The sequence below is a fragment of the Curcuma longa genome, chromosome 8 (assembly GCF_044706935.1).
Source record: "Curcuma longa cultivar G26 ecotype Majalengka, Jawa Barat chromosome 8, ITB_CL_G26_1.1, whole genome shotgun sequence".
In the NCBI taxonomy this organism is placed as follows: Eukaryota; Viridiplantae; Streptophyta; class Magnoliopsida; order Zingiberales; family Zingiberaceae; genus Curcuma; species Curcuma longa.
This window is the reverse complement of record NC_133868.1, coordinates 5,155,756-5,170,394: the sequence shown is the minus strand read 5'-3', so window position 1 is coordinate 5,170,394 and position 14,639 is coordinate 5,155,756. Positions and strand designations below refer to the sequence as shown.

The 14,639-nt window shown below is 37.9% G+C and overlaps 1 protein-coding gene and 1 long non-coding RNA gene across 4 annotated transcripts; one reads left to right on the top strand and one right to left on the bottom strand.

The window, feature by feature from the left end:
• The first annotated feature begins 1,257 nt into the window (after positions 1-1,257).
• Positions 1,258-4,076, top strand: LOC141833833 (uncharacterized). 3 transcript variants are annotated; one of them, XR_012602245.1, is made up of 3 exons: positions 1,258-1,564; positions 2,391-2,540; positions 3,835-4,076. It is a non-coding gene; the product is annotated as an uncharacterized LOC141833833 (long non-coding RNA). The 3 variants fall into 3 exon arrangements; XR_012602247.1 differs by having other exon boundaries at positions 2,371-2,540; XR_012602246.1 differs by lacking the exon at positions 2,391-2,540.
• Positions 4,077-5,110: 1,034 nt separating this feature from the next.
• Positions 5,111-14,565, bottom strand: LOC141833208 (DNA-directed RNA polymerase II subunit RPB2-like). Its single transcript, XM_074720592.1, has 25 exons — positions 14,287-14,565; positions 13,328-13,549; positions 12,946-13,236; positions 12,626-12,823; positions 11,887-11,951; positions 11,720-11,806; positions 11,519-11,639; positions 11,395-11,439; positions 11,168-11,305; positions 11,003-11,075; positions 10,828-10,904; positions 10,526-10,633; positions 10,291-10,407; positions 8,957-9,112; positions 8,760-8,861; positions 8,268-8,393; positions 8,124-8,201; positions 7,943-8,038; positions 7,743-7,858; positions 7,582-7,651; positions 7,456-7,509; positions 7,228-7,371; positions 6,820-7,119; positions 6,282-6,704; positions 5,111-5,665 (listed from the first exon to the last, which is right to left on the bottom strand). Exons 1-25 carry the CDS (start codon positions 14,518-14,520, stop codon positions 5,552-5,554), a joined length of 3,555 nt encoding a protein of 1,184 aa, XP_074576693.1. The 5' UTR covers positions 14,521-14,565; the 3' UTR covers positions 5,111-5,551.
• Between the last annotated feature and the right edge of the window lie 74 nt (positions 14,566-14,639).

Here is a 14,639-nt window from a genome sequence, read left to right as displayed (position 1 = left end):
ACTTACCAATGTTAAGAACAAGGCCTTTATCAAATCACAGGTATGAACCAGAAAGCCCCTCCAGACATAACAGGAACAGGCATTTAAAGCAATGCAGAGGATGGAAGCTAAGATTTGGCATTTAAGATAAAGGAGACAGCATGAGAAACACGCCATTTATGAAAAGAAAGACAATTATTAAGTTGAAAGGAAATCCCCACGACTTCGGCAACAGATCACCAGAATTCATCTTCAATAGGGGGAAATAAACAAAATCCATTGAACATAAATGGTAAAAGTAAGCAGCATAGAATGCTATAAAAAAGAAAAGCAATAAGGAAATAGAGCATCATATGAACCAAAAGCTACGCTTTTTAGAAACAAAAAGAATAGAAAGACAGACAAATGTTATGCACTGATGAAAATGATTCTTAGAACTCCTTTTGGTTTAAGCAAAATAAAATGCAATATAACTGCAGGAGCAGAAGAATCTTGCTCTCAGATGATGTCGAGCGGTACATTATTATGATCAACCATGGCAAGCAATCAAGTTGAAATGAATGCAAAATTGGCATTTTTCATCATTAAAATGGACAATTTCCAATCTTTTCAAGGGAGCGCAACAGTCGATTAAACAAACAGTAGCTCAAATTTGAGGCAAAGAACCAAAATCCGCCGCGCAGGGCTGCATCCCGAACTCCAGGAGTCGAAATCGGGGTCCAAAAGAAACAGGAGGATTAAGAGATAAAGCCAATGCAGAGTACTACGGAGGTATACAAGCTAGGGAAAGGGGCCAAATAAAGATAGATACGGAGAAGTTTGAGGGAGTGGAGGAAAAAAAAAAAAAAGCTCAGAGGCCCACCACCGACCACTCACTCAATCCCCTTGGCGGCCGCAGTCTCCCAAGCGATCCCTCCTCCACCGACGCGTCTCGACGGAGGCCGCAGGTGCTAGTACGTGCTTTCCGGCCTCGCTCTCCAGTTTCAACTGCCGCGGAGACCGGAGAGAGAGAGAGGGAACGGCGGAAGAGAGAGAGGCGGCAATACCATTATTGCAATACTTCATTTCACCCCTTTAAAATTTACTTATTTGCAAATTTTTCCTTTTATGCTCCCAGTTTAAATTTATTTTTTATTTTTTTAATTGACGAAATTTTATTTTATTTTCAAAAATAGATTTTTAAATTGAAATGCATTTGTTTCTAGAATTAAAATGTCTCTAAGTTAAAATATTTTAATTTAGAGGTGTTTATTTGAAATTTCCTTCTTTATTGTGAAGCCTCAAGCCGACCTTTGCGCGAAGTGAATGCCAAGGAAGAAGAAGAAGAAGAAGAAGCGATGAAGCAGCCGCCGGCGTCGTCGTATCTGTACCACCAGAAGCAACAGCAGGAAGAGGAGATCGAGGAGGCGGTGGGCGTCACCATCGGCATGGAGGTCGACGACTCCGAGCCCTTCGACATCCTCGCTGACTTCGATCGCCAGCAGCCCCGCGTCGACGCGGATTTCTTCAACTCCTTCGAGGACGACTTCGACGATCACGACCTCTCCTGACCGCGTTCCACCCTCGCTCTCCCTCTGGGTCCCCGGTATTGTCCGCCTTCCTGTTTCTCGATTTCGAAACCTGTTTGTCTGCTTGGTAGGGTTTATGGAGCTAATAATTATGCTATGGGATTTCATGCGCTGCGTGAATTTCGATTGTTTTTTTTTTCTGTTTTTGTTAGTCTCGATGAGATCTTATTGCTTGATTGTGAGTATTTAATTGCTGCATAGGGAACTTTTGTTTGGGTGTTTGGGTTTGCAAAAGCAAGCATTCGTATGAGACTGAATAGCGTAAAATTTGGATTCCTTGTGTACTTCTCAAATGGTGGATCATTGCTCATATTTGTTTGGTTGTTTAGGCTTTGTGGGTGTTAGAAACCATGTGCGCCTATCTTTTAGTGGGGAAATTCTAATTCCTTTTGCTCCTATTGCATAATTTCTTACATGTAATTGCTGCACGGGAGATTTGAGTGCTTAGCTATTTATGATTTTGTGGAAGTTAGTAAGCATGTTGTGAAACTAACATAGTAGTGGTGAGATTTTGGCTTGTTTTCGATTTAATGTTGAGAAGACGAGCTCTTCATATCTCATGACCAATGAACATATACTTGCTTCATGGATATCTGTTAATATTGTTGTCATTGTGCATGGAAATGAAATTGGTATTGGGAGTTGATTTTGCTGTGAAATTTGAATTTCTTTCACTTGGAGTAGTAGTTGATGCGATCTTATTGCATTGGGCCACAGGAATTTGTTTGTTAGGTTATTTATGGTTTTTTCCCTAATAAGCAGGGAAGTTTGAAGTTTTTATGTTTATCTAGTGATGATGATGCACTCTCATTGCATGATTCAGAAAACATCCTTACTGTATAGGAATTGGAAGGATTGAATTTTTTGCTACTTATAAGAAGACCGGGTATTCAGCTTATGAAACACTGGCTGCCTAGGTTCAAGCTGCTACTGGCTCTGGAGAAACAAATGACAATAAAAGGCTTTTACCCATGTCTTTCTCTGAGAGTTCAGGTTAGAGATTCATTTAATCTTTATAAGGTGCCCATGCTGCATTTGGTTCTTATCCGAAAGCCCATCTGAGTGGAACATCATTATTAATCTCTTGTTTGGGGGTATAATTTCATATTTAAACACTGGATCCAGTGAACGCTGAAGCCCCTCCATTGATTTTGCCCTTCCAAGAGAAAGAGTTGAAGGAGTAGCATAAGGACTTTATTTGCTTAAACCAGTCTTGGACTTGTTCTGCACATGTATATCAAATAACTTTTTCTGCACTTAATACATTTATACGAAAATCAGACGTTTGCCAAATTTGACAAAGGAGAAAGAATCTTTGAGGCTAATGACCTTCCTATTAATATTGTTCTGCTATGACTATTGGATTGATAGAGCTAGTTTTCTTTGGATTTATTTGCTTAAACCACTTGAGTTCTGCACGCGCACACAACACAACTTTTTCTATGGTACATTTAATGGTTTATGCACCCTGTATTGTGACAAAAGGGAAACTACTTTGATGCTGTGACCTTCCTATTAATATTGTTCTGCTATGACTATTTTGATAGAGCTGAACTGGATCCCTATGTCTAGAGTAGCATGTGGCACACAACACAACTTGGAGAGGAAATTATTTATGCCTTTACTGAGAGAAATTGCTATTTTATCCTGTTTTATGCAAGATATTTGGGATATGGTAATAATGGTTTATACACCCTGTATTGTGAAGGGAAACTACTTAGATGTGTATTTGCTTGCAGATAGTTTATTTTTTGATTGAACTGGAATATGACGCATGTGGAAAAGAAGAAAGAAGGGGAGAAACATATTTATGCCTGCTCAAGCTTCCCTTTATGTCTGAGGCATCTAGTTGTTCTTTGAGGCACAATACTAGGAGATCCTTTAAGTCTTATAATCGGTACTATTTGGTTTACGTCTATGCAATTAAATAAGACAACCTTGGGTTGAATTAGTTTAAATGAACCAAATAAGAATTTTAACTACATATGTACATATACGAGATATGTGGTTGTTATTGTTGTACAGTCCCCTCCAAAATTTGTCCAGGCCTCTGTTTATGAGGCTCAAGTGGGTTTTTTTAGAACCATGATAAAAGTTCTTTTTCCCTCTCTTTCTTTTTCGTAATACAAGTAGATCGTTTGGATGCTTTTGGCTTTACTTTCTTGAATTTTGCTGTGCACAATCTTTGCAATTGTTGATGATGGTATTTCTTTATATCAAAATTGTTTTAACCATAAATGAATATGAGTCATAGAGAGATAATGCGTATATTGTGCTTTATTTTCAGTTGGCATTTTATGATCAGGATCTGATTCTTCTGCTCTTAATTTTTGCTGCCGATGTGATTGTGGTGCCTCAGCTCTTTGTGACCCTGCAAGCATCGAAGAGAAGCCATGGAATCCTTCAGCAGTTTGTTTCTTGTGGGGTTTTTTCCTTTAATTAGGAGTCGATTTTGTATCAGTTGTCATATTCTTCAGTGTATTGAACTCACTATCATGAATAATTTTTAAAGTTAATTAAATTATTTTTATTATTTCGTTTTGATTCGCATTTAAAGTTAATTTCGAACTTAATTTTCATTTTATAAATCAATTTTGTCATGGGTAATCAGCGTTGCGAAACATTTATTTTAATTGTAGTAGCCAAGTTAATGGTAATTTTTCTTTAAAAAATGAAAAAGCGAAAAAAGCTTCAAAAATCAAACGTAACTTAGACTTCCCTTTCGATGATGATCAAAATTGTACTCCATTATATAAATTATATTCCAAATTTACCTTTTAAATTAATTAGGCAAACCTTGAATATTTGAATTATATATATATATATATATATATATATATATATATATATATATATATCTGGTAGAATTTGATCAGAAACCGGATTGGCAGTAGCAATGCTATTTCTGACCAAATTGCGATCAGATTCCAGCCAAATCGTAGTCGGAGACCGATCGAGGAAAGATCGGCGTCGCACGCCGGCCGGTCTTTGACCGCGATTTGGACACACCGGTCTTTCCTCGATTGGTCTCCGACCGCGATTTGGTCGAAATCTGATCGTGATTTAATCAGAAACGGCGCAATCATTGTCGACGGCGATCGGTTCGGATTCTAGCGGAATCGGCAGGAGACCGGCCGAAGAAGGATCGACGTCGGCGCAACGGGGGGCGACGCCGGTCTTTCCTGGGCCGGTCTCCAATCGCGATTTGCTCAGAAACGACGTGGTCACTGTCGACGACGATCGAGTCAGATTCCGACCGAATCACGACCGAAGACCGATCGAGGAAGGACCGACATCGACACAATGAGAGGCGACTGTTTTCGACCAAATTCGTCAAATTCCGATCGAAATCCAACGTCAATCAAAGCATCGACGAGTGACGTGTCGATCACGATCAAGGCAACGATCAATGATGGCTGGACAGTGCGACAAGGGCGACAGCAACAATGATAGATCGCGAGTGTCGCACATGGATCACAAATTTTTCATTGCGCAGCATAACAATTTCATGTATATATATATATATATATATATATCGCAAAAAGAAAAAAAAAAGGCATCATTTTCATTTATGCAACACTTAAAACTTGTAACTTCCTAGATTTTTTTCAAATATAATACAAGCTTCTTTTATCTTCTCACCTATTAAATACAAACCATCAGGGTTCAACATTACATAAAACCTTTAATTATACAATAGGCAAACGGAAGATCTTCCCTAGACCTCACATATAACATTACAAAAAACTTCAATATCTCTCTACCGGTACGACGGCCTAAACTGTTTTCTCCAAGAACGCGAACATCTTCCCTAAGCCTGTTTTCTCCTTCCACAGCCAGCTCAATATATAACGCCCAGAGTTGGAAAGTTCCCCATTATTCTACAGTAGGAACTATAACTGATCACCACAAAGGGAGCTGTGGGCTCGGCAATCACACAGGAAAGCTGGATTATCCAAGGATGGAGTTTCTCTAACTGAAAAAAAATAAGAGCACGGAATGTTTCATTTCTTCTTTTGATCTTTGATGGGCAGCTGTTCCTTGGTGAGCATCCTCGGCGCAATGGCCATGGCCATCAGTTCTTGGAATAGAAGCTTGCATGCGTACGGTATGTGTACCTGTATGTTGACAGAAGATCAAAATGTATAACCCTTAAAGAAATAGCATGATATGCGATCTTTCATGTCAAGGGAAATGATTTAGAAACTATCATAGTCCAATAATGCTGAAGAAACAGAGGAAGAAAATGATATAATAACAAAGAGAAATTTTCATTTGCCCCTAAAATTTACCTCCTTTTCAAAATGGCCCAAGATATGCCACATGTATACACGCCATATTATCACAAAGTAACAATGTTAATGATTAGAGGTAAAATGATAAGAGTGAAAAAGATTAGAGGTGAAATTTTAACTATTTTGAAACTCTCCTACCTCACCCTAGTTTTTTTTTTCAAGCTACCCTATAATTTCCCTATTGTCGTTTTATTTTATTTTCATAGACCACCTCTACCATTAACCGTAACAGAAGGTGAATTCATTGTGAACATTTCTACCAAAGGCATAGGGGAAGAACTGATAATAATACCTATGAAAGTTAGAATAAAACAGCAATGGTAAAGTTGAATAGGGATTTCAAAGAAAGAGTAAAAGTCCAAGGATAAATAGAATTTTTCCAGATACTAGAACGAAAACCTAAAAGGCCAGTACATATAAGAGGAACAAAAGAACTTACTTGAACAATGTCGGTTTTGTTCTTACAACCTCTGCATTCAAGGGAATTCTTCTTGAGGTTGGCAATGGCTATGAGCCCACATTTCTCACACACATGAATCCTGTATGCATCACTCTGGTCAAACAAACGTTCCTTGAGGAAGTGTGCAGCACCATGGGCAATCATGCAATCTCGCTCCATCTCTCCGAACCTGAGGCCACCGTCTCGAGAACGTCCTTCAGCAGGTTGTCTTGTGAGAATTTGCACAGGTCCACGTCCTCGAGAATGGATCTTGTCGTCGACCATGTGTTTCAATCTCTGGTAATACGTGGGACCAAGGAATATCATCGCAGAAAGCCTTCGTCCAGTATGACCGTTATACATAGTTTCAAAACCACGCATTTGATAACCACATTTGTGAAGAGCCTTGCTGATATTGTCAACCTAAAGGAGAAAAGGAAAGCATTAATTGAAAGAGATGGCAAATTTTATTTCCAGGACCATTTGGATAACAGGTAAGTCTTCATATTTCTAGGAGCATGACGATATTTTCACTTACTGTGACATCAGTAAATGGCGTAGCATCACCCTCCTTTCCCATATGAGCAGCAACTTTACCCATGATGCATTCAATCAGCTGACCGATGGTCATTCGAGAAGGTATAGCATGTGGGTTTACAATAATGTCAGGAGTAATGCCTTCAACTGTCCATGGCATATCTTCCTGAGTGTAAGTCATACCAACAGTTCCTTTCTGACCATGCCGGCTACTAAATTTGTCTCCAATTTGTGGTATCCTCACAGATCTCACCCTCACTTTCACAAACCTCAAGCCATCTGCATTTGTAGTTAACAAAACCTGCAAGATAAGACATGCTTAATTACCAAACCTGAATTGTTTTAGTTACTAAGGCTGGTAAACTCTAATAGATATCCATCACTGCCAAATAGAAAATTATTAAATTACCTGATCCACCATCCCACTCTCACTATGCCGTAAACTAGTGCTATGGTCTCGTTGGGTGTATCTTGAAGCTTGCCCTTGTGAATCGTCTTGAGCAATAGGGCTTGTCTTCCCAATTATAACGTCTTCACCAGAGATCCTTGTACCCTGACAAAATCATACAAACAAATTTGAGGCAACGGGCATTGGTAAACAGGCCCAATTCCAGATGCACTAGAATTTTATACTTACAGGAGGTGCAAGACCATCGTCATCCAATTTCTCATAGGAACCGTGACGCATGCCCTGAAATCAAGACAAGAACTCCATTTCAAATGGGAATTCTTGACTACGGCAAGGAAAATCTGAAGTACTAACCATAGTGTTTTCCCTGTTTGGCCGTCCGAAATCCTCCTTAATGAGAGTTCCCATTTTCTTTTCCTCATCCCTGTTACAGTGAAATGATCATCAACACAATTAATACTGTTGTACATAGTAAACAGCTCAAGTTCAACCCATAAAGATTAAATATAACAGACCTGTAGGAACGGAAGAATAAAGATCTGAAGAACCCACGATCAATTGAAGATTGGTTCATGATAACAGAATCTTCTTGGTTATACCCAGAATAACAGGCAATAGCAACAATTGCGTTCTAAACAAAGATGGCAAATATGAAACCAACACTCTAAATAATAAGCAGCATGCCTCTTTCAGAAAAAAATTGATTAATTCTTACAATGCCAGCTGGGAGTTGCCTAAAATGCAAATGCTCCATAGCACGAGTTGTAACAAGTGGCTTCTGAGGGTAGTACAGAACATAAGCTAATGTATCCTGCACACAAACCCCAACAAATTACGATATGCACCTAGATGATTCTGCAATCTAGCGACAAGTACAATAATGGAAATATACAGACCATTCTTAATTGATAATTCGTGACATAAATTCCCATCGCTTGCTTACCCATAGCTGATTGATATGTATTACGAGGAGACTGAAACAATTACAATAGCATTAGAAATAAGATATGTTATATTACCAAGCAATACAGATAACTGACCTGATTATGGTCGGGAAAAGGAATGATAGATGCACAAACACCCAATATCAAAGATGGATGGATCTCACAATGTGTATAAGTATCACAATAAGCCTCCTCAGGATTCAGCCTTGCATTCACAAGATCCTGAAGTAACAACAATACCAGTTCATAAATGAAACACCCACAAGTATGTACAACTTTCGAAGCAACGTTAGCAGGTTGAGAAAATAAATGCAAATTTTTATTGAGATATTCATATAACTATCATCGGTATGTTTAAACAGAAGAATTAAGAATCATCTAGAGAGTATAAAAAGTACAACTTAAAAGGAAACCAGTTTCTTAAAGATTTTTTTGTGCATGAGAAAAGGTGGTGCACTGTTACCAATTACTATTAGCTAAGATGTGATATAATCAATACTTGTGGCCTAGGAGCTTAACATCTCGACTCTTCAAAAAAATAAAGTTGCATCATCAAAAGACATGTTAACAAACAATCTAGGTACTTACATTAATTGTCATTGAAATCATGGTAGTTTCTTCTTCCTCAGTATCTATGTATTCAATGAATCCTTTAGCAACAAGATGATGCCAACCTTCCTCAGAAGTTTCCTATAAAGTGGCACAGATGCATACAAAAGTTAATGGAATGAATCCAAACTAAAAAGGTTTAACTGATATTCTTTTAGTCTCAAAAATAATATTACCCTCTGTTGCAGTGCTCGAATGTCCTTTTTCTTGATCAAAAGCCTTTGCTTTTCAACAATAAAAAGTGGACGGCTGCAGCGACCATAGTCAGTGTAAAGACGTAATTCTTTAAGAGGAATATCCCGTATAACCCCCACCTCAGTGTTAACATCATCCTGTGAGAATGGGCCTCATTAAAGGGATTCAGCTTTATAAAAAGAATGCATAGACATAGCATGGAATAAAAGATCAAGCTTAAAAGTAACTTGCATGTAATCATTATGTTTGACTACAATAATCGGAAGATTCCAACAAAAAGGGGCACAGACTTTATGTGTGTATATTTAAGGGAAAATTAAGAAACCAGAGTAGAGGAAAGAAGAGGGAAGACAAACAGATATCCTTGTCTACTTGGATAGAAGAGGAAAAAAACAGAATGGAACAAATTTGGAACTCTTTTATCGACATATGGTTCCATTTAAAAGTAGACAAAAGATTAGAAATACAGGGGGAACTTCAAAAAATGACTGTTTTAACCCTGCACGTTTGGGGAATGACAAAATCAAAGAGCAAGATTTTTTTCTTCTCATTTTCCATTAATTTCTCTCTTTTCAGATAGATAAAAAGAAGGAAACCCCTCTCCTCTTCCTTCCTTCACCTCCTCCCTCACTATTATTCCTTTCATTCCCCCTTTCGCAAAATCCACTCAAGTAGAAATGCCATTAGACTAATGATATAGTGAAAACACTACAAAGAACAATGAAAAAAATTGTTAAAAGAACCACAGCTGACCAACATCAACTATAGAATTTTTATATGCATAAGCAAATGATCTATGACATAGCTGGAAAAAGACAGCTATCAAACCTGTCCTCTCAATTGTCCCAAGGACTTAACCAACATCTCTGGGTTTCCGTGAATCCCAACCCAAGAGCCCTTGACAAAGTTTTTTGTAGATTGTGGAAGAACAGCAGGGGGGAATGGTAAAAAGACTGGTTTAACCCTGCATGTCTGCAGAATGACAAAATCAAAAAGCAAGATTTTTCCCCCTCATTTTCCATTCTTCTCTCTCTTTTCAAAAAGATAAAATGAAGGAACCTCTCTCCTCTTCCTTAAGTTCCCTCCTCCCTCACCATTGTTCCTTTCGTTCCCCCTTCACAAAATCCATTCGAGTAGAAATGTCCTTAGATTAATGATATAGTGAAAACATTACAAACATCACACACACACACACACACACACACAAAAAGTTAAAAGAACCACAGCTGACCAACATCAACAGCTATAGAATTAAGTTTTATATGCATAAGCAAATGATCTATGACATGGCTGGAAAAAGACAAAGCTATCAAACCTGTCTTCTCAATTGTCTTAAGGTCTTAACCAACATCTCCGGGTTTCTGTGAATCCCAACCCAAGAGCCATTGACAAAAATTTTTGTAGACTGTGGAATGACAGCAGGTGAAATCTCCTGCGAACAAGAGAAATAAAAAAAATTAAAAGGTGAATTTCTCTATCATAGCATCCCTCAGAATGCTAGACCGAAAATAATCAAAATCTATATAATTTTTGCAACAAGTATAATTTACCTCAAAGTTCTCAGTACTCCACTCATCCAAAAATTCCAGTATCGGGTTTGCAGCAGATCCTACTGTGATATACACCATCAATGCTAGATTCTTGACAAGGCCACAAGCCTGTGACAACCAGAATAAATATGTTGGAAAAAAAATGGTCAAAATTACATTAAGATAATCAATCACAAGATGATATAGCACAAAGCATGTGCATAAACTACAGAGGACATTCAGACGCAAAAAAACTACAGAGAAGGTTGCTCTTGATTAGCTATTTTCCCATTCAACCATGGGACAAGTTATCTAAAAACAACCTGTCCTTCAGGTGTTTCAGCAGGACACATCATGCCCCAGTGAGAATTATGTAACTGACGAGGCTTTGCTAGTTTTCCTGATAATAAAAAATATCAGTATAAATATAGCATAAAAAAGAGGCAAGCAAAATAGCTCTGGAGGTTTCTGAAGTTAGAGAATCACAATAGTAATCACCTTCACGTCCTATGGGAGAATTTAGCCTCCGCAAGTGAGAGAGTGTGGATGCATAAGTCAATCGATTCAACACCTGATAGTTGAAACATTGATAAAATACCATTACATCAAAAAATTGGTGTAAAGCTAATACCAAAATGCAGTGAAAGTCTGTAAAGATGGGACCTGTGAAACCCCTGCCCTAGTACCAGCTTGATTAGCTTGTCCCCAATTTCCAGTTGCAAGGGAGTACTTTAGACCACTAGTAATAGTCTTAGCTTTAATTGCAAATTGCAAGTTCACATCCTTTCCATTGTCAACACACTAAGACAAAAACACACAACCAAGTCAGAAACCAGATAATCATAGCAGATTTAAGGATGAGTAAGCATTAATTAATAGAATATTAGAACCTTCTGGACATAAGATCTGACATCCCTTGTCAATTTTCTAAAGAGCTACACATGGAAACAAAGAAACAATCAAACCTCTCAATCAACAAAAAAATATATTTATCTGCAATAAACTGAGAGAAACCATGCGGAACAAGCCACCAAGTAGGGGACCAGCAAGATCCAGCCTTTTGTTTCCATAGTGATCTCTATCATCTTCTGGTCTTCGTCCAAGGGCACACAACAACAGACGATGAATGATATACCTATAAGAAAGAGAAAGTATTAATATCCTCATTTTATCACAATTGCTGAGAAGAAAAAGGTACGAGATCAGAAATCCTACCCAAAGTAATAAGCTTTTTTTGTTTCGCAGTATTCACCAACACCAACATGAGGCAACATTTCTTTTTGAAGAATTTCTTTGGCATACCTACAAGAGAACAGCACTAGAATCAGATATTTAGTGAAATGTGAAATGCAAAAAAAAAAAAAAGGTAACCTATATATTACTTGATTCGCTTGTCCCTTGTGACACCAACTGTTGCTCCTCTTTTACCGATATAGTCTAGTGCCACCTACACAAATGATGTGAACCTTTTTAAGTTTCGCCCTACAGAAGTTGCATTATACAAGCAAAACAAACAAAGAATTAGTTGCTCTGCCTATACAAAGGATGAGAAAATTTTATGTTTCGCCCTACAAAAGTATCATTATGAAAGTAAAACAAACAAAGAACTAAAGAATGATACCAAACTTGCAAAATACAAGGTAACTTTGCCAGTTTGCACACCAGCCTGATAATGGTACAAACATATCAACCTGTTTGGTTCAGCTAAGGGAGATCCAATTTTCAATTTCTAGGTAAGAAAACAATGGAGGAAAATAATTCAAAGCATTGAATACAAATAAAGTCCAGAAATTTTTTGTTGGTGAATATATTCGATAAAATAATATATGACCACTTTCCATCCACCGGAAAAGTCACAGTGGAGGAAAAACATTATCCAGTATAATTGAAGCTATTAGACAAGAGTATGAAGCCAGAAAGAGAAATAAAGGTATCCTTATTAGACAAGAGTATGATGCCAGTAAGAGAAATAAAGGTATCTTTCCGAGTTCACTCAGCCCTTCATCTGTTGCCAAATACCAAAATTCAGAATAACCATGCAAGACCTAACACTAGTCTAATAGGGATGCAACATAAAAATTACTGGAACGAACAAAAAGAAACTGGTATTTGACAAACTACCTGTTGGTTCTGAATAACAAATGCTTCCTCAAGAGATGGTCTCAACAATTCCATCATTTGTGAATCAGAGAAGTCATAGCATATATGTTCAAGTATATCTTTGTCAGCAACAAAACCTAAAGCTCGGAAAATAATTATTATAGGGATATCAGCTCGAATGTATGGGAGCGTAGCTCGAATATATTGTCCAGATGAACCCTGTTGGACAGAAAAAATTGTGAACTTAGCTATTAGAGCAGATTAAGGATAAGCATAACTAAAAGGCAAATGTCCAAATACAAATTACGGAAAACAAGAGGAAAATACATGTAAACGATTACCCCTTTTGCACTTGCACGAGAGAGCATGCGGACAAACATGCTGCTTGCTGGCCTATTTTGATTCTCAGCCATAGACCTAACTTCAGCTACATAAGCATATTTGTTTGGCTGCCTTTTCTTAAATACATATACATGATTGGTGCTCATCTTTTCCTGCGCAATTAGCACCTTTTCACTTCCATTGATGATAAAATATCCTCCTTGATCATAAGGGCACTCTCCAAGTTCTGTGAGATCCTTCTCTGAGATCTGATACAAAGTACAATAACTCGACCGGAGCATTATAGGCACCTGCAAGATAAACAAAACATCTGCTTAATAAATTAATCACCACCCATAGACAAAAGATAATCAAAATGATTGGTCAAAGAACAATTTTTACCTTTCCAATAAATACTTTTGCAAAGTCTTGAGTCTCTGTTACTTCTTCACAATCATGCCCCTTCTTAATAATTCTTTTACTGACGTCAACATATAATGGAGCTGAATAAGTCAAATTCCTCAATCTTGCAGCTTTTGGGAATAGCGTCGCAGTTTCACCGTCAGACTCTGTCATCATAGGCCTGCTCAAGTATATCTGCCCAAAGCTTATCTTATATATAGTCTACAGAATGGCATAGGAATATAGGTCAGCAAAGGGAAGAAATCTGCCTTAAAAATTTCAGTAATTTCCAGAGAAAGCTTAATTATCCCAGAACAGGTACCGCAGATAACAATCTAGAAGGGAAAAATCCAATTGCAGCTTGCTTAAAGAAATTTAGTCGCCTATGATTTTGAACTGAGATACTAACCCCAATCATATTCAAGATAAACATCACTGTTGTATGTTATTTGTCCATGATATTCAGCTATTTGATGAAGGTGTAAATAGATTAAATTTGAAGCATGAATTGTAAGATACGCTTTAAAAACTAAAGGTTTTGCATTAAATAAACTAAACCTGAATATATGTGCTATGTATTTCCAATGATAAGAAAAGAATTTTTAAAAAATGGATATGATAAATGAACATGAAATTCTTCGGAGTGCAAGATATCTTACACCCATTTTTGATAAGAAATATTAAAGAAGATCTCATTTAGAGGATAAAGACTAGGTTGTATAAACTGTTGAGTCGTGTGATTGTCATGCCGTGCAACTTAGTCTAAAATGAAAATTTACAAAATTGTAATATGCCATGTCATACTTTATGGAATGGAGTGTTGATCTAGGAAGCGACATGTTAAATCCGATTCTTAAGCTTATAAAAATCCAGCATTTTAATCCAACCCGCTTCTCCAGTTAAATGGGCTTCTTGGAAGAGCTACGAAGGAATCGGATAGCCAAAATAATAGCGTAGACCTCAACAAAGTCGGATTGGCGGCCCGGATTATGCTGAGACTCAGGGCGGATCTCGATGTCCGCCGACTCATCGACGATCTCCTGCATAGTGTTCTGGATGAACTCGTCAAAGGAGTCCAGCTGCTGGCGCACAAGGCCCTTATCCTCGAAATAGGCGCTGATGACTGCCCAAGCGTCCTCCTGGGTGATATCCTCATCCTCGTCGTGGTCCATCATTGCATAGTCGTCCTCCATCGCCCCGCCGGTCGTAGGCGGAGAGGTTTGAAACCCTAGTAAAGGTAGAGGGAAATGGTTCCAGAAGCACCTCGAAGGCGCACTGTCATTTATATATACACACTAGTATTTCACCCGTG